The sequence below is a fragment of the Rhodnius prolixus genome, unplaced genomic scaffold (genome assembly GCF_049639745.1).
Source record: "Rhodnius prolixus isolate KJV_2025 unplaced genomic scaffold, Rpr scaffold_9, whole genome shotgun sequence".
Lineage (NCBI taxonomy): Eukaryota > Metazoa > Arthropoda > Insecta > Hemiptera > Reduviidae > Rhodnius > Rhodnius prolixus.
Window position 1 is genome coordinate 12335683 of NW_027411604.1, and position 21905 is coordinate 12357587.

The following is a 21905-nucleotide window of genomic DNA, read 5'->3' on the forward strand; positions in this document are numbered from 1 at the left end:
GACCAAAGCTGTAAATATAGACGTAAGCAGAACTAAACATAAAGATTTAAAGGTAACAACAGACTGTTAAGAAAGAACAATTAAACAAAATTGAACTGTTAAAAATATGGTTAGATCTCCGTAAAGCTGGATTCTAATCACTATCACAGCTTAAATTAGAACTGTGCTCAAATCTCAAGAACACACCTCATGTAGGTTTCAGTCAACCCCAATACAATGATCGGTAAGCATTCTCTGCTAGGTGGTATATCCCATATATCGAACTGAAAGGCGTAATCTACGTCAAAAAACACAATAAAATAAAAATTAGTTAAAAAATTGCCATCAGATAGATTGCTACAGAGAAGGGATGACTGAAACTAAAAGAAGAAGGGTTCTTGAGATTGGAGCACAATAGCATGGTAATGAATTAAAAGTATATAACAAATCAATTTTCAAATTAAATTGCGCATTTCTATTTATTAGTCTTACTATTTATTAAATTTCTATTTATTTTTCATTCTTTTATTACATTTTTATTTCATATTTACAATCAGTATAATCAAATACAATAAAAAACGTAGTGCTAGCGAGCTTCTCGAAAGTGAAGTTGACAAATGTTAGCACTCTTGCAATGATATTAAATCTAGTCTCGAAGGTAAATAACTTGAAACAATAATTTGTATGATACCTTCTTTATTCATTTATTAAAATAATATATTGCAGAAGTTTGTTGCAAATAATACTTCACACAACTTCGGATTTCCTGACGTCCTTAAAAAAAATAATAATAATAATTCACTTTGGCTTCCTTCTCTTAATTAGAGATAATAAAAAATAAAGACAGAAAAGTATACGATAAAAATTATAATATACATGAAAACCTTATTACGCATTCCTTAACAATAGTTTCGTAACGCCAAGTCATTTTACGTCTACGCTATCGTAAAAATTTTCTGAATTCTCAATAAAAACATTCGTTCCATTTTTTCTAATTCCATTTTTAATAAAACATTAATATTCATATATGCTGTTAATAAAGTTCCTGATTTTTCTGGAGGTGCAGAATTTTGAAACTGCAACATCTTTGTCTTGACCACATCTATTCGGTCCAATAGTATTTCTTGTAAATTAGAAATATCATCTAGTTCAATAAGAGATGCAACATGGCAAATTGCGCAGCATAGCTTTAAAAAAAAAAAGTTGGTAAATGTTTTACTTGCATCATTATTAAATATAGAAAATTTGTGAGTAATTTGAATCTTAATGCATAAAAATCAACTTTAACTTTCTTGACTTGATCTTATACTAATAATATTTACATATAAAATCAATTTTATTCTAATAATGAATTCAGTCAAATTCAATGATAAATGGGCTTATAGCAATTTCTAAAATTTGTTCTAAATGAACTTTTTTTTGGATTTTACTTCCGGATATTCGAATTTGATACTGCTATGGCTGCTATGTGAGCACTTAATTTCAGCAGATTGAATTAAATGCATCAGTCACTCCTTGCAGGATGTTCTGCTAGCAGCTCAAAAGCCATGATTAAAATTCCACGGTGGTCATTTACGTTTCAGGAAATGGGTGGTGCACATATACTGCAATGGAAATGAATTCGCCTTTGCTTCTGTTATTTTTCCTTGTCTCTTTGATAAGGGTAGAGAGTGATGCCGATGTCAAGGTATAATTAATGCAGGTGAAGATACGAGAAGCTCCAGAACAAAATTATTCAGATACATAATAGATCCGCTTTCCATAAAAAGAAAGTCTTATTTCTATGATTCAACAACCGCAAAATTGATTCGTCGTGAAGATCGACGAGCAACTTTCGTATAGAATAAAGTAAAAAAATTGATTTTAGTTATTAGGACAAAAGATTTCGAGAATAGTACAACTTATCAATTGAAGAAATGAAATGTTTACAAATTTATTTAATACACCTAAATTTTGTCATATAATGAGAATATTTACATACAAATATTTTGAACTCGAGGAGTAAGGGAAGGAAAAAGTGGGTAGACCACATTTTAAATGCCTTTTAGGTATCAAGAATGATATATTATTTACTTACAAATGGACCACATAATAAGACAGATGACAAACTCAGCGTAATTTGTATTATTTCTAATATGATTATGAATCAATGCGGAGTATAACAAATCGTTTTATTTAATTAAAGTAAGTTCATAATAAAAAGAGGATCGAAAGAGGGTTGACTAAAAGTAATTCAACTAAAACTCAATTTACTCATTGTATTATTTTCATTTTTAAGAAATGTGAGTTATCACTTCAAAAATATAACGTCGAATAATGTAAAATCTGGTTTGTTTACTTGTTGGAAAAGATGGTCCTGATGTTTAAATTCTTTGAAATCTGGCATATTGGCTGCATTATCTAGACCATCAAGAAGGGATACCCAAACCAAGATGTACCAAGTGCCAAAGTATTCTCGTTTTTTAATGGAACAAATTGCAGAACAGGCATTGGCGCGAACCTTAAAGTTGTTACATTTTACTAGCAGATTGCAAAGACTGCTGATAACTGGTCCCTAAAAATTGAAAATTAAAAAAAAAAATGGCATTAGAAATTTGGTTAAGCTTGGAGAAAGGATGACATTAAATAAAATGAAAAATAAATTCCTAAAACTTATAACAAGAAAGATCCATGGAACTAAACTTTAAAATATATTCTTCCCAGGAGACGAAAGATGTCTGTTTAACAAAGAAAGAATTCAGAACCAATAGAAGATACATAAATTATACAAATCTTATGCTAGTGATATTGGAAAAAATTGCAAATAATTACAGAAGCAAGAAGCTACCTCTGAGAGTACACTAACTAGCCTCGCTACTGTTATTGTGTGAATGCTAAAATGAACATGCGATTTGGACAAAATGACGGAATGTTTTGATCGTATTGAAAGATTGGGATTGCCCACGAGGAGTAAGGAGGAGGAAAAAATGGGAAGACATTAACTCAATTAACTTAATACAGCGGAAAGTTTCTTTAATTTATAAATGAACGGGAAAACAAAAATTTGGAAGTTTGTTTTTTCTTTTGTTTTAAAAAAACTGTTTGCCGTAATAAAATCTGGTAAAGTAAAAATTAAGACAAGCAAAGTATGAAGAAAGAAGCAGTCATCCCATTAGTCAATATTTTTTGGCGGGAAAGTAGTACATTTCTTATGTAAGGATTTTTTTTATTTATTCTTTGGTTTTAAACTGCTAGTTGGGAGCATTGAAATATATTTTTTGCACACAGGCGCCTTGTGCTCACGCGGAAGCACTACTTCGGACTGAGAAATTCATCCCTGAGGTAGGCCTTCTGCATGCAATAATATAAAGGAAAAAGAAAAGAGTTCCCTTGAAAAAACTATCACTATAGGAAAAAGATTGGGCAAATATATGTTATTAGCATTTCATTTCTTCAGAAAATTTTACTTACCAACCACTTATTCGAAAATCCATACAAAGCATCATTTTGTAACAACGTTCCAATTGCGTAACATGCATTCCATCGCATCTAAAATAAAAAATGCAAAGTCAGCCAATTAAACGAAATCATTACTACTAGAAAAGAGATAAATTATATTCTGTTTCAAAAGAAGGTGAGGGATAAAAAAGAAAGGGTTCTGGAGGGGATCAAATCAGGCTACTATGCACACCTTAAAAGTTTATCCTGCCAGACTATTTCCCCTTCTCAAACGGCAACCCACAAAGAAATTTATTTCCTGTCAGAATTAACTCTGCGAATTGAATTAAACTGGTGTCGGATAGAATTGAATGAAATGTTGAATTAAAATAAACAAGAAAAAAAAGAAAAAAAAAAGGGATATTTAACCGTAGAATCGGTAGAATTTCTCCTTTGGAAGAAAAATCAAAGACAAATTGTCAACGCTCGTAGAAATACAACAAAACAGACTCAACTCATGCAAACCACTTTATCAAACATAGTCACCAATCGGAGGCTGATTCAACAACACAATGACGCTGTTATATACAGGAAGAAAGGGAAGACGTTTTTACATCTCATAAAAAGTAGAAATGTACAAGCAGAGAGCCATTCACAAACATTATGAATGACCAAATTTACTTTAATTTTGTCCCTTTAAAGCCATTCAGACCCAAACACACAGCTAGGTAAACACTCACACACATACAAAATGCATGTATATACTAGTAACTAGTATTTGCATGCTTTTTCTGTTTTATTTTGAAGATTTTATTTATTTACGAATTTGTTAAATTAACTGAATCTTAAGTTCATCAAACAATTCAACAATGTTTATTTCCTAGCGCAAATGTAATAAGTATAATTCAGTATTTTCTGTTTAAATTCGGGGCCCCCTCATTAAAATACAACTCCAACTTTACAATCTAAAATTTATACATACATTCAACGTATAAAAGAAACTCTCAAGAAATTACTAGTTTTCAATAATTTTTATTACATTAATTTTACGAGTCGTTAACTTTTGGAATGACACATATACACATCATGTAACCTCCCTCTCTCATTCAGCAAGTGTAGTGAGTGCAAGATGGTAATTAATGTAACGGAAGTCGAATTCTCTACACCAAACTGATTCATCTACCTGCAATGTTAGATGAACGTTAGAAACCGGTCAGGAATCCAATAAAAATGCGTGATACGACGGATAAAATCAAATAACTTTTCTCGCACTGCGGCATAACCACATTTTCAAAAATATTTAAGTGAAAAGTGCCAAGTAATAAGAGCTATCAAACCTACTTAAATATTATCTGCATTGGTCGTAGTAAAGTGAACAATGAGTCCAAGATTAATTATTAGATATGTGATGAAAGGAGAGAGGATGAAAGGAATAACTTTTGTGTCAGACAAAGTTTGCATACCTACTAGCTCTATTAAACAACTACAACAAGGAAATTGGAAAAATAATGACAAGTAAGGAACTTCAGACATGTTTAAATTTTAGTTTGTGTTAAAAATTTGTATTCTTTAAATTATATAAAACTTATCAGCTCCATGAATCACATAAGGCCACTTTGGCCAAAGTGCAACTTTTTCCTAAGGGAGAGCCCGACTTATATTTAGGCGCTTGGTTTACTAAGGGCTGAGACAGAGCGTTTGGTTCAAATTATTGAGACCTTGCTTAGGTAAAGTTTCATCAAGGAACTAGGAACTGCGACTCGCAAAACTAACTAGAGTTACGAGATGATCGAGTACGAAGTAAATTAATTTTTCAGAAAGGGCAACTGGAATGGTCAAAAAATAACCTACAGAAAAAAAAGAGAAATCTTCAAAAGTTACAAAAAGGATCTGTCTATAATAAAAAACCTGACTTTTGTTGGGAATGCAATCCTTCAACTGATGCATAGGAAAGAATTATTTCGAAGATCAACTGTCTTCTCGCACTAGAGTCTCACCACATAAATAGTTGAATTTATAATTAAAATAAATACTTAAAATATTTTCTTTAATAAAAATATAAACAACCTTCATCAATGTTCCTGTATTTGAAGAAGTCAAGCAAAACTGTACTGCTTTCTCTACTACTACTTTACATTCAGAATTACATAACTGGTCCTTAGTTATTAGTAATAGTAAATTCCCAACAGCTCTTAAAATATTTGCTTTGACCTAAACAATAGTAAAAAAGAACAAATTACAAAGTGCAACTAGAACCTCATATCTACAGTAAACACGATAATGAGAATTCTACACTATTTTTAAACATCACTCTGCTATTTCATTAGAATGAAAAGTACATCAAAGCATTCTTCTGATAAGGTTACTTAGCAACACTGAAATTTCGATATAAATTCGCATAATTGGGCGTTTGTGTACCGGTTTTCATGACTGGAGAAACTCTGTATCATCTTATGTTGTCAAGCAACCACGTCTGAAGTGGCCTTAAAGTAATTGGGTAATAACGATTCACTTACCCTGTTACTGTCATTTGCAACCAATAGAGCTGCTTCAAGTAATTTTATTAATGATATTTCGTGAACAAATTCTTTGTCTCTGGAAGAGAAAAGTACAATACAAAAAAGAAGGAAATTCTAAAAGAAAAGATGGGATGTTAAAATACTTTTCTAAAGTTATTTGTAGAAGCACTACTTCAGTTTATTATTGAATGAGGTCGATATAACTGACCCAAGAATTTTCGACAAAATATTAAGGATATAAACCATATTTGGTTATTTGGAAGTTCGTAAAATGCATTTTAAAAACTAAACTAAGGCATTCATAAATTCAAGCAAGTTAGTAAACTCTCTAAAAGAAATGAACTATACGAATTGAGAATAATAAAGTATCTTTTCATTGAATTTTTCTTTCACGTATTTTTTTTGTATTTTGTGACAGTTCACGTCATAGCATGCTGATTTTACGCAACTCTTAGAATAAATTTGAATTTATTGCTGACACAAAGATTTGCAAATTAAAAAAATCTATAGTAAATTAAAACATTTTTTGACTTACTGATTTTCAATAAGTAGATCAACTAAATTTCCAAATGCCCAGGCTGCTTTTGTTCTTACATAATCGCTTTCATCTTTTAATCTTTTAATTAAAATATCTTTAGTGTCATGTATAAATTGTTCCTTAAACAAAAAATTATTTTCATAAAATAACAAAAAAACATGATTTATTGGTTGGAAAACACTCCCGAATATACATTCTTACATTTTGATCTGAAGATAATTATAAACAGACACAGGAAAAGACATAATTCACAAAAAATTGACATCACCAAATTATCTTGTAAGACAAATACAAAAATGAAATGTTAAATAAACAGAACTTTATCTGGGTTCTAGTACCACAATGAGTATTACAGTAAAGATTAAATAAAATAAAAATAATTTTAAAAATAAAATTAAAATAGATAAAGGATTCTGAGAAATAGTCTCATTAATTTTTATAATATTCTCATATGTACCTCATAAATTTGTTTCTTTTAAACAACCGTGAGATCCTCAGAAAACATTATAGTCATCTGGGCATGGACATTTCTGTTGTCTTATTACTTTTTAAATTTAAAAATAAACTCTCGTTAAACTACACTGACCATCATCATCCAGTGCGCTGTAAGAAGCTTCTAGGGATTCGAACTGAAGGTTCAATTATGACTGACCGTCTTTTCTCAGACGCCAAGCTTTGGCTCTCACAGAGTTACATCGTCCGCTTGTGCGTGAGAAACCTTACTGGCAATTAATGTTGAGCAATGCACAGATCGACCTTTTCCATTATTTCTAACCCGAAATAATGGAAGTTCATGAACAGAACAGGACACAATTCAACCAGTTTTTTTTCTGCAAGAAGAGAACTGGGTTCATCCATATCATAATTAAGGTGATAGTGATTCCGAAACAAAATTAATGTAGTGGCTAGCAAATCGTCAGGTTAAAATTAGAGGTTTGTTTTTCGGCAGTGGCCAAAGAAAGTTTTTTTACTTAGAAAAATTACTACCATCCATCAGAGGTCCACCATAAAAAAGTGCTAAAGAGTGGAGAGTGACCTATTTCTTAATTTGGTATTATCTGAGCAACGGTACTCGAAACCAGCAATAAAAGTTAATGTTTTCTGTTCATTTTTGAATAAAAAAAACCTTCGCCTCAAAAGTAAAATAAAAAAAACTTACAATTGTCAATTGTGGAAATAATAAAAAAACACCTAATGTATTAACAGCTGAACCACGAACAACCACAACTTCACTGTAGCAGCAACCATAAATAAGGGTTATTATAAGTATTTGCTTTTCTTCCTGAAAATTAAGTATATATTCAACATTGACACGTTAATTTTACCAATCTTAAAAATAACTGCTAAGAAGATAATGATTGCCTTTAATGCATTAAAAACTTGAGCTCCAATATTTGATAGGCAATCACATGCAATGGCAGCTGCTCTCCTAGAACTTTCAATTAATGAAACAAAAGGTCCTTCAAGAAGCTTCATCCACAACTCTTTTCTGTACGCATCAAATTCGTCTGAAATTAGAATTCACTGTGAGAAGCATAAACTCGCAGTCTCGATGTTTCGATTTATACATATATATATAAGTTACGTTATACACAAAGAAAATCTCTTAAAAAACAACATATAGTAAATTTCCCAATATTTATAAATATACTAAACTTACACTATTTATTTTAATACAATTTCATAATTAATTAAATTCACTGATACAAAAATATAGCTATTTTAGTACCGAGTTCAGTCTGGGCTCCAAAGAACATGACATTGCTGTCTAAAATTCTTCGTTCTATAGTAATCGCTCCTTTCTACGTTACCAATCAAAACCATTCACACAGACTGTATACATTCCTTTCGTCGCACAAGTTGATACAGAAAATTCCATCTTAACATTCAATCTCATCACAATCCACTGCTACAACATCTATCTTTCAGAACATTTCCAGACAACACTTCTAGACGTCTTAAAAGACAGTGGCCTCGCGATCTCCTCTCTGATGACGAGAGTCAATAGAAAGTAAAATTTTATTGGAGTGTTACCGCTGGGTAACTTCTCCACTCTGAGGGTTATACGTTGTTTATTGTTATCATTGTTGCTTATAACGCAATAAAATAATTGTAACTAAATAAACGATAAAAAAAAAAGTTTTGATGGTACAAAACAAAAAAAGAAAAAAATTGAAACACACAAAGAAAGGCGAAAGGGTCTGCACCACAGGAAATTGAAATAATGAGCATTCAGATCTCTCTCTTTATTTAGCTATCCCAATGAATTCGTTGTAGCACTTTGGTGGAAATCGCATACTTGAGTAAGTAAAGCGCCTTTCCCAGTAAAAAGAAGCAGCTGAGGTGAATGAACTTGATTCGTTCACATCCTCTCTTAGACCGTTCATGAAGAGTTGTCTCTGTTCATGCCATTCCCCAGAACATTTTCTCTTTAAAAAAAATGCCCCACTTTTAAGACTACAAAATGTACTTCCAGATCTAACTTGTAACTTTACTTTCATTTTTTCGATAAGTTGTAACCTGATCCGGGAAACTTGAACTTATAATCTAATCGAAAAGAATTATTAACTATAATTCACATTTACACTTAAGCGCACAATATCAAACATCTCACAATTCATTCAAACGTACACGATCATATTCTAATAAAACTCATTCTTGCTAAAAAAGATATCTAATCGATGCATTTATACAAATTGACCAACTGATGTTTATACACGTTTCACACAACTCAAACATACATCTACACACAACCTAAACACCAACAGTGTATATTAACAGGAAACTTTAAAAGTACTGATGTATTTTATTTCCTTAAGCTATTCGAGTATATACTTCTAACTTGAATACAGACCCACCTATCAATTTTTTTTTTCGATAACAGTCAACTTCCGGCAAACGGATTATTACCAATGCTGTATGTAGTTTATGTTATACGGTTAGACATATCAATGAAATTTCTTTTTTTCTGTAAATAAACTATTCCATTCTATACTATTCTTTGTAATCCCATTCTTGCAAAATATTTGTTTTGTACTAGTACAATAACAAAAACATTTACTTGCCTTCAAGTACTAATTTGGACAGTAAATGTTCCAATGTCTTTGCAGCATAAATCATAGGTTTGTTTGGCGCATTTAAATCTTGAAAAATAAAATTTTCTATTGATGAAAATGATGAAGTAATTAATTCAAAATGACACTGACACATTCCTCCTAATATCTGCCAACACGCTACTCGTATATCGCTTGATGTTGGCTCCTAAAAAATAAGAGTTAATCTATTAAATAATTAAGTCAATTAAGTTAAAATAGTGAATACGGAAAGCCTTTCATTTCTTCTCTCAATAATGTATCTTATTTTAAGAGATCCGCTGAAATGTTTCAAATAACTGAACCTCAAATTACTATTACCTACTACTAAAATTTTATCTTACATCCTTTAACTTAGTTGAAATACAAATTTTAACTATTGACAAGTTTAGTGATTCGTAATCAGAAGCTTATAACTTTAAAAACAAAGAAATTAGTAGTTCGTAATAAAGAAGGCAAAAAACATTTCATTTAGCTTCTCTGCTGCTTTCTTGAAAGCAATAACAATTCATTCAAAATGATTTCATAAAACTCTTTATGTTATATATGTATTAATAGAATACTAACCTTCAAAAGAGAAAAACAGTAATTCAAAACCCAACAATCAGTCGCACAAGTTCCGTCATTAATCCCAAATAAAATAATTTCCTTCTGTTCGCTTATGACAGGATTTAGTATTACTATTTCAGAAATGCAATGTAATACTCCAACTCTTACAGTTGGGTCTGAAATTACATAGTGTTTAGTAATTAAAAAATAAAATAAATGAAACTGAAGTATTAAGAAATTTAAAAATTTGTTTCATACGTATAAAAAATATTATAAAAATTAAAAATTATTATTAAAAAATTGTATATACGTATGTATATAAAAAACAAAAATTCGACAAATTAAAAAAGATAATAAAGCATATTTTAGAATAAAATTGCTGACAAGAGTTGGTAACGGCCACAAATATCAATGCGAAAAGAAGGAACTGTGAAACTATAAATAATCTAGAGAAAGAGTACTAAGAAACGTTTCCAGTATTTCCTCTACTTTGACTGAGGGAGCTCTGAAAAAAATAAGCTTGGACATTATATCTCGTGCTTTCGACATCTGTGGTCATTAGCGGTCTCTATATCTTTATTCACATAGATCTAGGTCACATCTAGCAAGGTTGGCACTATATTCTTCTATTCAGTCTGTTTGGCACCTACCTCAGCAAGATATGGAAGTGCCTCAGGAGGTCGAACTGGAGCCACACGTCTTTTCTTTGCTCATCAATATCATTGACGTGGAAAAGTATGGCAATTTTGGTTGTGCTACCCCGAGCAGTACCAATCAATTTTTGACTGATAGACAATATTTCAATCGATCCCTTGATTTTTTTTTTTACTAGAATATACTTACATATACGTATTTCTTCAAGTTATGCAAAGTTTTAAAAGATAGTACACTTGTTACAAATAACTAGCTTGACATAGATGAACTCACTTATATTGAGGTTCCATTTTATAAATATTTGCATTCGGTGGAAGTATAGTGATAAATATTCCTACACCCCTAAAAATAAAATCTAACCCAACGACTATGCACACTACTATTATGAACATTATTTAAAAAAATAATAAAATAAAATCCTATTCGTTCACTTCTACTTATTTCACAGAAACATAACCTGACAAAATTAATAATATTAATTTAATAGTGGCTAATAATTAGCGAAACTGGTTAATATCAGTGGGACTCAAAATTTCAATATTTACCAATTCAATCAATAAGTCGATAGAAGAATTAAAAATATGAAAAAGTAAACAACAGAAGTAATCCCTACTAGCAGCAGAAGTTTAAACATCTTTAAAAGAAACAAAACGCAAAAAAAAGGTTTCTTCAATTTTGAACAACCTTTAAGGCAGGCCATCAGTTCCATCCATTTTTTATTCAATGCAATTCTATATATCCTTGAATTACTGACCTAGAACATGAATACACATTCAACAAGTGCAATGAAAAAGTGGGTTGCAAAAAACTACGCTTTAAACCAGAATTTTATGCATAATGTTGGCAAAGTTAAAAAAATTGAAATAAAGTTCAATCACCGACAGGTAGGGGAAGTGTGTTGAAAATGTTAACTCTTAAAATTTTAGGGAATCTCATTGTACAAGGCTTTCCTACGAGAAGATCCCGGGTTCAAATACAGCTGCCAGCCTTTAGATTTTTCTCTTCTTTGGTGTTTCTAGCAGTATACAGTCCGGAGGCTGGTAGAGCACTGAAAAGGCTTCAGGCCTTAATGGTCTCAGATACTGACGCGCCTTAAAAAATATACATATTAATAAAAAAAAAGAAGACAGTTATTAACTAAGATTTTACCTTTATGTTGTTTATGCAAATAAATAGCTTTGAACAGATTGGTTAACAGAGCTGGCCGAAGCCTATGGTAAGGTGTAGCAGAAATTAAGGTTGCAGTTGTATGTAAAAGAGGTACAGCTACAGACATATGAGGAACAGTGCTAAGTAGTCCACCTAAAGTTGAATGAAGACCAGTAACTAGTTCAGAAAGTACTTCGGAAAATGTTGTAAATGCCACACCTTCACTAAACAGAATAATTAAAAATCAATTGGGTAAACACTTCCCATCTTTAGAACTTATCCAACATAAAATCATACCTATGCTGAGCCTGTGCTAAAAATGGTTTAGCATCTGTTAATAATGCATTAATAGCTGCCATTGCAGCGATTTTTGGTTTACTTAATTTCTCATTCTTCACACAAAATGTAAGCTTTCCTAACAAAGTACCGTAGTATTCATAAAGTACCTTGCAGCCCACAACCTGGTTGAAAACAATAATTCTTTAAAATAAAAAAAATGTAACTTTTTATTTATTTACTTATAAATTTTCATAATTCTGATTTTTCAGAGCGAATCCACTCACTTTTATTATCTGTATAAGTAGATTATAAGCTGAATGCCTAACTTTAGCTTGTCCTTTTGAAATGAGTGCAACTTGATTTCCTTCACTATCACTAATGTCAGAATCACTAGTGAGCCAACTAGTGTTAAAACATGCATAATTAATCCCATCATCACCTTCTGTTTCAAATTTAATTGTTTCTTTTTCAGACCAACCAACCTGCTTCACTTTGTTTTTTTGCTTCTTCTTCACTTTCAAATTAACCTGAAAAAATAACGTTTTTTCTAAATATGTTTTATTGCTATAAATTGCTGTTTTAAAGAAAGATAAGCTCTTATTTTCATTGTAGAGTATTGTTAGTCGTATTTGGTGACTGACTCATTATTCCAGAAAAAAGAAAGAATATTGCTATTTCAGTTATTATTTTTTATTTTTGCCAAGCTTACGACCTAGGGACTAGGTCATCTTTAGCGCTTAGGCTATTGACAATCATGATATTTTTGTACATTGAACTTCATAAGCATACAGGACAGAAGACACATCAACCATAATATAACAATGTAAAATAATATAATTGTCAAGAGCATAAACCCTGAAGGCCTTAGGTCGAAAGATTGGCAAAAAATAAAAATAAAATAAAATAATGACTGAAATTGGCAATATTATTTTTTCCTTCCTCTTATTTTCAGAAAATCAAGTTTTTTTTTTGCTCTAATCGAAGAAACAATTGACAAAGTTTTCAACAGTAAGTTTCTTGCGCATTTTTTTGACGATAACCTTTATGTTCTCAAAACAATATGACAGAAATTTAGTGAAATAGGAATAAAATAATCTTAAATTTTGAGTTTTGTCCAGTGTCAGACCAAAAACAACTAGTTAACTCGCTCCATTAAAGAGCAGTTTTGTGGGGAAAACTGATTCGTAGATGTGTTTCGGCTAGTTATGAAGTGTTCTTCTCCTTCATTACTAATTTATTATATATTTTGAATATTTTGTTTTTTAACTTGGTAATTTGGAGGAAAAAAACAACAAATAATTGACTTATATTGACGTACGTCAAGATCGCATGAATTCATTTACTTATATAATTTAGTTATAATCTGCTAGATTTGTTTTATTTTAATAAAACTACTATTCGTCAGTAATCGAAAAGGATATTTTTCGAAATTAATTGAATCGAATTTATTATATTAATAACTGTATAATCAAATCAATAGAAATAATATTAGAATTCAATTAAATTCATTCTTTGAGTAACGGTTGGAAATCCAAACAAGAAATTACAATGTGCACCTCAGCTGGTAAAAGATATTTCAAAACACAATTTCTGTAGGTCTAGAAGAAAAGCTCAGAAATGTTTCCACAAAATTTTAAAGCGTTTAAAGAGAAAATGTTCTAGTTAACTGCAACTATGTAGAAATAGTATCAAATATGAAGATAAATTGCCATATGACAATCTTAAAAGGGTTTACTGAAATCTATGTTTAGATAAAATGAAAAATTATAACGCACAATTAATTAAGAAGTTTTCGTACGTGAACGATCAGAAAGTTTTAGTGAGGAACTTTAAAAACCAAAATAATTCCAATGAGTAAGTAGTAGATAATTTTAAAACGCCTTATAACTTTCCATTATTTCCGTTTAATGTACCTTATGCTGAGCCCTTATTTGTAAATTTTGAGTGAGACAAGAACTTTACAATTGAGTTATAACTTACGTTAAAAAGCTATAAATACACAAGGCTGCCGCTACTAACTGGGGATCTTATTAATTCTTTAGGCAAGCTCCAGATTGCTGTTTGAATCTGTCTTGGGTGTGTATAACGAAATTTTTAAAATGGGCAAAGCTTCAAAGCAATATATTCTTTGAACAAAAAAATGAGGCAAATCATCCAAGTATGCTGCTTTTTTTCCTTTATCTGAATGATTTAGGTTTTCTCAATAGTGAAGGGATTAAATTAAAGAAGGTTAATTTTAAGCTCTTTATCCAGGTTGTGATTTAATATTCGCCGAAAAGATTACTAAGAATTTTAGTTTTAGAATTTTAATTTTAAATTTTTCTTTAGTTAATTATTATAATCTATAGAATATACAAATTAATTTGGATAAATCGAAGAAACTGATTAATTGGTAGGCGAAAAACATCAGACAAATGGTGGATTGACTGAGAGGAGTTCCAAATCATGGAAACCCCAAATTACCTTGGGATAATCTTTTTGAAAAAGCAATAGAATGAAAGGGTAGTGAAAGTAAAAGTAGGCTTAAATTAAGTTTGAACAAATTTTTATATTAAATAACAAGAAACCGTACACGATGAACTGAAAAACTTAGATTTCCACATTAAGTACTACGTATAATATTATGTTTTGGTGCTCAAGTTTAAAGGTGGAATTAAAACAAGGAAGTAAGTAACTGTTTAAGATTTTTCATCAAGAACATCTGAAAGAGTGGAAATTGACCAAAAAAAAGGATCTAAGGTTGTTAGAAAATTCCAACATACATCTACAAATAGGGCTAGAAATTCGCTGAAAAGGTTTTACAGATTACTGCATTAAAAATCAAAATAAAACAGTTATATGAATCCTTCCAAAGCATCATCCAATGAGTCAACATTTGACGCCAGGAGCCTTTTTTTCTGTGCTATGTCGATCTCCAGATCTTTTTCTCTCATCAAAGAAATTATATTACTTAACAATGAATGATAAGAGGCACCTAGAAAGAGAAAATCTAAGCGTATAAAGTGGATTATTTCAGACAGAGGTGGTTTGTTTTATTAGAGTCAATTCAGGGAAAGTATGTCAGCTCTGTATTTAGTTTAATGAAGATCCATTAAACTCAGGATTAAAAGAAATCAGATCGAAGCATTTTGGCAGTAACTCTCTGCATGTTGCCATTTACCTAACTACAGGCAATGTAGTTAATGGCAATACCATTGTTAACTGATTTTCCCGGTAATTTTTTTTTTTTTATCTAAAGATGCCAAAAAAAAGTCTTATTAACAGTAAGTAAACTCTTTCAGTAGAATTTAAGTTTTAACAATAAGAAAATAAATTATTTTACCTTAGAAGGATCTGCAGAATTCTGTGGAGGAGGTACCGCAACTGACGAAGGATATACTGATTTAGGGTCGGGAGGAAGTTTTCCATTTAAACCTAATTCAGTTCCATAGATAATAATACCAACTGTATCACTAAGTAATGTTTCTAACCATTTCGAACTTTTTGCACACAATGCATCTAATGCCTCCAATACAGCCAACCACACCTGGGAAATAAAATATTTTAAGTGTAAAATACAGAAATCACTCTTAGAGAACTAAAATTCATTTCTTAAGCACCTAATCATTGACATAAAAGAAACGACACACATACTTGATAATGATCCGAAAGCTTACTGGTTGGCTGAGCATAAAGAATATCAATGTATGCTTTGGCCAAATGTAAGTTGTTTTCTGGAGACAATACTTCTGCTAAACTTTGCAAACAGCTAATCCTCATAAGTTTAATATCATTTGGATTTGTTACATTCGCATTGGATTCTAAATTTTGAATCAAAGCATTAAATAACTGGATTTCATGCTGAAAAAAAAGAAAAAATATGTTTCAATGTTTTTAATTCAGGACGAGTGAACGTCTGCCATGTGCCTTTTTTCGGTGCTGCGCCGGTCTCCAGACCGCGTTCTCTCGACGCAGACATTCCGTCACCGAAAAATGAGTTTTAAGAGGCTCCTAGAAAGAGAAAATCTAAGCGCAGGCATCAGGATTCAAACCGGGTTCTTCGAATAGGAATTCAGTTTCTAACTACTTAGCCCTTCCATACATGCGTCCTATTATTACAAAGTCTACGTACCTTTCTTAGACTAGAGTGATTTGCTTTAATTAAAGCTTCACTCAACTGTAAAACATCCATAAACGCAATATCAGCACAGCATTCCAAGGAAGAGCAAATCCAGCTAACAAGTAAGGAATGATCTACGTCATGAACATCAATTATTTGTTTAGCTATTACATTATACATAAAATTTGAACTTTTCGCTATTAAAAGAGAATTATTTGGGGGGACTGAAAGGCAACAGTTGTGCACAGAAGACAGTGTATTCTGAAAATTATATAAAGGAATACAAATTAGTTAATTAAATATATATATATATAAGTATATACATACATATACATAAATTATACATTTTACCTTTGCATCAGGAGAAATAAAAGTAAAATCTAAAGAATTAAGTTTATCTAGAATAGCATTTACTGCTTGAGTTTCATAATCTTTTCTTGCTAAGAAACTGTTTAATTCCGCAATTGCAGCATTAAAGTTAAAAGATGCCACATCCATAGTATACAGAGTTTACTGAGAATCAACTACGGTTAGGTTCTAAAATCATAATAAAGACTGCAATATTACTTTTAGAATCAGCTCTTGTATTTATTATTTTTTGGAAATTCAATGATAAACAAAAATGCAAAAGCCAAAACTTCTCATTTAAAGTTTTAATACATGTTAAATTTAATGATCAAGGTTGTACCTCACAATTCGTAAGTCCCATATAATCTAAAAAACATAATACGAATTTCACATTCTCAAAGTACGAAGAATGTATCTCTTAAATAGCTGTTTATTAAATAAAAAAACTTGCAAACAATTAAAAGGTAACAGTAACAAACCTTACTACAGCAACTTTAACATTCTTCTTCAAAGAAATAATCGATGACTAAGAATTCAATCGTGGTTGTGAAGACTTCAGCATCACATCTTATTAAGACTTCTTGTAAGACTACATCTTATTTGTCAACAAATTAATAATAATAAGTATGAAACCACCTGTTCCACAATTTAATAAGTGAATTGGAAAAACATTTTACACACGTTATGTAGACAACTACAAACTACTCAAATATAATCTAGTCCAAGAAGGTGCATAATTATTTCAGTTAATACAGCAGTGTAAGTGTAGTCCCAATTTCAATCCATTACCTAGGTAAAAGTCAGAATGCAGCACTGTTCATGACATAACTTAAATTGTCGCCCCCCTCGTGTAAATTACATTTTTAACTTTTTAGTTCTAAAATATTACATGCGCAGAGTTGGAAAAAAAATGTAGAGAAGTTTTAAACAAGTAGGTATTAGGTTTCAATAATTTCATTTCATAATTTTTACAAATGTTGGACAATTCATTAATTTTTTGGATAACACCATGTAACCTCCCTCAATCAGTCTCTTCACCTCACTGTTCGTGCTCAATACTTAAGCATAGTACAACTGCAATGAGGGGACGTCAGAGAAGTAGAAATCTCTACATTAAACTGGTTATTCTACCGCTAGGATGGATGAAAAAACCCGAAACCCTTAAGGCATATAATAAAAATGCATCGTACTAACACAAAGATATTATTATCAAATACTTCGGACGTATCCACATCAGACTAGTAAAATCTTAAGCCTGTATTTCTGCGTAATTTAGTTTAGAAAAATCAGTTGTACTACATAAATTTGGACTTGAAAGTTCATAGCAAAGTGATTAAATTAAACTAAGTAACATCCAAATCTGTTAAATGAAATAAAAAGAAGAGAAGAATAGAAAGGAAATATCCGATCATACTGTGAAAACTACTATTAAACAGCAGAATAAACACAGATAATCGATAATCATTGCGTACACACAGTTCTTGCAAAATCAGAGACCTACTGAACCAACCTGAGCGAGAACAAAGAATGTAATAACGAAGGAAATTACGTGAAGAGTTAGTCCTTTGTCCAAGTGAACTGACGAAAACCACGGGACGATTCCAAGACGTGGAAGAGAAGTTCGATAAGCTTAACTCCCATCTACCTGTCCATGAAATTGACTACTTTTGCTTAAGCAGTATAATTGTTTATATATTTTGATAGAATCATTTCTTATATATTTTTGTTATGGTTTTCTTTTTATAATGTAGCCAATGAAAGAAAACTAACAAGGTGACGATTTATACATAATAAATTTTAAGGCTTGAAAAATATGTGAAATATATTGAAACTTTAGAAGTTATATATGATGGTGATTTCGGCACTTCAGATGAAGATTTAGATGGGTTCGTAGATAGGTCTGATATGAAGTTTCTAGTTCTATATTTCTCTGCCAATAGTTATTGACTATCTTGTAACAGGAATAAAGGTGGTAGAAGTGCCTACAAGCAGAAGTAGAATGAGAAGTACTTGTTGGAGCAAGAGTTGTGTGAACAAGACCTTTGCTTTTGCATCGGTTTCATAAGGTATGTTGCTTATCATTTTCACTTGGCCCCTTTCCTTTAATATACTTTAATAAGTACTTTCATTATATTATTATGATCTAGAGCTTGTATTAAACATTTTCCTTGAAAAATCCATCAAGAGTACGTCTCGCGTTCTGTGCGCTATCGCTTCCCTCCTTGAGCTGAAGCCTTTTGATGGCCCTGGATGTTACAAAGACTTGTGTCAGGGCCTGGGAAGAATAAGAAATCTGTGATCCCATATTTCGGATTTTTGACCCGATATTTTGCTGAATCATGGATTTGTCTAATCCTGTACATTCCCCGAACAAGCTGACGTTCCTCAAAACTTAATTCTCATTCCCCTTTTATTGATTTCTATTCCGCATCACCTTAATGCAGGACCGTGTACCTTTGCGAAAGAAAGAGCAATAATTTTTTTCCTAAATCTTAATCCTGTTGCCGCTCGCTGTTCGCTTCAGACTCATCTCATTTGCAGACGGCATGAGAAGAATAAAAAAAAAAAAACGAAGCAAGTGTTACTAAATAAAAATCTCTATGGGTCCGTGAAATTCTCCCACACATTCATGTAACTGTTTCTCGACTAAAGATTCACTCGATCTCTCACAGTACACCGAAAGAAGGGAAGCAAACTCCGCAATCTAAACTTCTTTTAAGCCTCTTGAACAATAGCTAGAAACTCTGTTATAAATAAAAGACTGCCATTGCTGTTGCTTATGCCGCAATATATACTTATGACAGAAATCTTAGGGTACTACTTTTCCAACTGTCAACGAATCCAGTCTCCCTAATCAAGAATCTTTGGGAAAATAGTAAATCCTCTTCAGTTTGCATCGACTTTACTATTCATAATTACCTCAAAATCCCTTTTATCCTACACCTAGCGAAATCCTTTTTTCCCGATTTTATTTTGTGGTTTTGAGAAAGCTCTTCTTCAAGCACTTCTTTCGATAGAATCATTTTATAATACTTAACATGTATAATATTGCAGAATCACTTGACAATATATATTAGTAAAAATACTATGTTTAATGAAAATTTAATAAATATGTAAGACCTGAGAGAGAAATTCGTGAATGCTTCCACCAGAATTCGTTGGTGTACACTTACTAGTGCATCGACCTAAAATATTTTTTGCTATGGTTAATTTATTGTGATCGAGTATCTTATATTTCTTTGTAAATGCTGTTTTTTTTCAGTAGTCCGTTTGCAGTTATTCTAGTCTTCAATAAGAGAAATGCTTCAAGAGTTAAAAAAAAAAACATAGTTTGGGTATTCGTCTCTGCTTACTTCAATTACCTCTGGACTTGAGTGAATATGTATCTTCATATTAGCATCAAGTAAATGCAGAAGTTTGAAGTCTTACTGTTCATTGATGGATACAACGGATTAGCATGGCTGGGAACATTAGAATTGTTAACAAGTAAGTAAAGTAAAGTGATTCCTATATTTTCAGGCTACCAATTAGGTGTCGTGGACGGAGGCACTAGCAAACATACTTTACTGTAAATTACTCATATTAACCATTAAATAAATTCCAAGGCCTAAGACCGGGAATCGAACCCAGTACCACAATACGTACTAGCTTCGCAGGTCTCACCTCTAACCGCTCGGCTACCGTGCCTTCTCAATTATTGACAACCTCATCTTCATCTTATAAAAATCATTAGTTTTTAGTATTTACTAATGGAAACTTTAGGTACAATAATTGTAAACAGTGAATTATTAATATAAATTATGGAGATATATAAAGAATTTTCATCTCCTGTACCAACATGGTTTCCATAATTATTAAAATAATTTCCTAAGATTTGTATTACATATTTTGATATTTGGTCAATATCAATGAATTTAAAAAAGAAAGACATTGGATTTATGGTTCGTCAGTCCTATCTAGTGGCGATCGCTTGAACTATTAAGATGTTAGATCCATAACTAGTTTGAGCTATTACCGCTAGGTAGCATGAGCATGTACTTTTGACGCTATTAAAAGTTATAACCTTAACAAAACCTAAATGCCCGGTAAGGCGTTGGGGTAAGAAGTGTCATTCAGTTTTTTCAAAATAATCACTATCTTGTTGCAATAACAATAATTTGCTTTATTCACTAAATATACTTAACCCTCGTTAACATCATATTTTTAAAAAAAGTTTCCTTCTGTAAAAATTACCATATTTAAAATTCACTGTTTACTTCATAATTTGATTATTATTAACATAAATTATGGAGATGGATAAAGAATTTTCATCCCCTGTACCAACATTGTTTCCATAATTATTGAAATAATTTCGTAATATTTGTATTTTTTTGATATTTGGTCAATATCAATGAAAACTTTAAAGAAGAAAGGCCTTTTTCAACTAATTTTTTTATGTTTTCTTTTTTCGTATTTTTTTCATTATTTTTAATTTCATTAAGAGATTAAAAGGAAAAATAAATACAATATTATTAATTAACAATTTTTTTTAATTAATAATAATAAAAATAATAGTCTTTATTCAAGACTGCCTCCTGGCCATCGACCATCGGGGGAGTCGGTCATCTCATACATTAAATTAAACAGCACATTAAATACAAAAACCAAATAAAAAGTACAATATACAAAAGAAATGAGATGGAAAATTTACACAAAAACAATACAAACGGGAAAATAAAAGAAAAAATTCTCCAAATAAGCAAAAGCAAAATAAATTGAAAACTTGTATGCTTATGCAAAAAAATAAAAACAAAATAAAGCAAAAAATAATTTAATTAATTAATAAAAGATAAATGAGAAACAAGAAAAATTATTTAATAATATTTTATAAACTCTTTTACAATAAGTTTAATAAAATCTTTACAGAGTTTGGGAAAACTTAAATTGACTGGTGACTCACGATACTTCCCTTCACTCACATTTAACCAATCAAGTTAAATACTTGTGAATGAAAGGAGTCGTCAATATGATTAAATGTGAGTGAAAGGAAGTCCTATATAAGTCTAGTGGAGCTGCGCCTACATTCTAGAAATTTTGCCCAAATCTGGCTGTACATATTAATGTAGTAATGACATTCATATTTAATTAACTTATTCCTGATTAAATCTGAAGATATATTTCCTTAGATAGTTGATTTACGTCTTTTCCACCTGGTCTTTTATTGATGAACGGTTTTGCAGGAAGTACTGTAGTTCAGAAATGTTTAATCCGAAAATCCAAAATGTTTAATTAAATTACGGTGC

The 21905-nt window shown here is 31.1% G+C and overlaps 2 protein-coding genes across 8 annotated transcripts in view; one reads left to right on the forward strand and one right to left on the reverse strand.

Moving 5' to 3' along the window:
* Window positions 1-807: 807 nt before the first annotated feature.
* LOC141454370 (HEAT repeat-containing protein 6) lies at window positions 808-17418 on the reverse strand. Of its 4 annotated transcripts, XM_074128516.1 has the most exons (19): window positions 17103-17418; window positions 16964-16989; window positions 16627-16812; window positions 16288-16536; window positions 15810-16016; window positions 15499-15702; window positions 12461-12703; window positions 12195-12358; window positions 11898-12121; window positions 10113-10270; window positions 9519-9714; window positions 7816-7961; window positions 7613-7735; window positions 6451-6572; window positions 5913-5991; window positions 5464-5607; window positions 3430-3507; window positions 2318-2533; window positions 808-1166 (listed from the first exon to the last, which is right to left on the reverse strand). In XM_074128516.1, exons 3-19 carry the CDS (start codon window positions 16771-16773, stop codon window positions 915-917), a joined length of 2952 nt encoding a protein of 983 aa, XP_073984617.1. In that variant the 5' UTR covers window positions 16774-16812; window positions 16964-16989; window positions 17103-17418; the 3' UTR covers window positions 808-914. The 4 variants fall into 4 exon arrangements, with proteins under 4 accessions (XP_073984617.1, XP_073984614.1, XP_073984615.1 ...); XM_074128513.1 differs by lacking the exon at window positions 16964-16989; XM_074128514.1 differs by lacking the exon at window positions 17103-17418 and having other exon boundaries at window positions 16964-17102.
* Window positions 17419-17660: 242 nt separating this feature from the next.
* LOC141454369 (cubilin-like) overlaps window positions 17661-21905 on the forward strand; it is a 74240-nt gene continuing 69995 nt past the window's right edge. For 3 of the 4 annotated variants that reach the window (XM_074128506.1, XM_074128508.1, XM_074128507.1), the window contains exons 1-2: window positions 18585-18689; window positions 19886-20109. In XM_074128506.1, the coding sequence (XP_073984607.1) occupies window positions 20031-20109 (79 nt within the window). In that variant the 5' untranslated portion in view covers window positions 18585-18689; window positions 19886-20030. Of the gene's footprint in view, window positions 18510-18584; window positions 18690-19885; window positions 20110-21905 lie in introns of those variants that run through there. The other variant, XR_012458676.1, reaches the window with a different exon arrangement.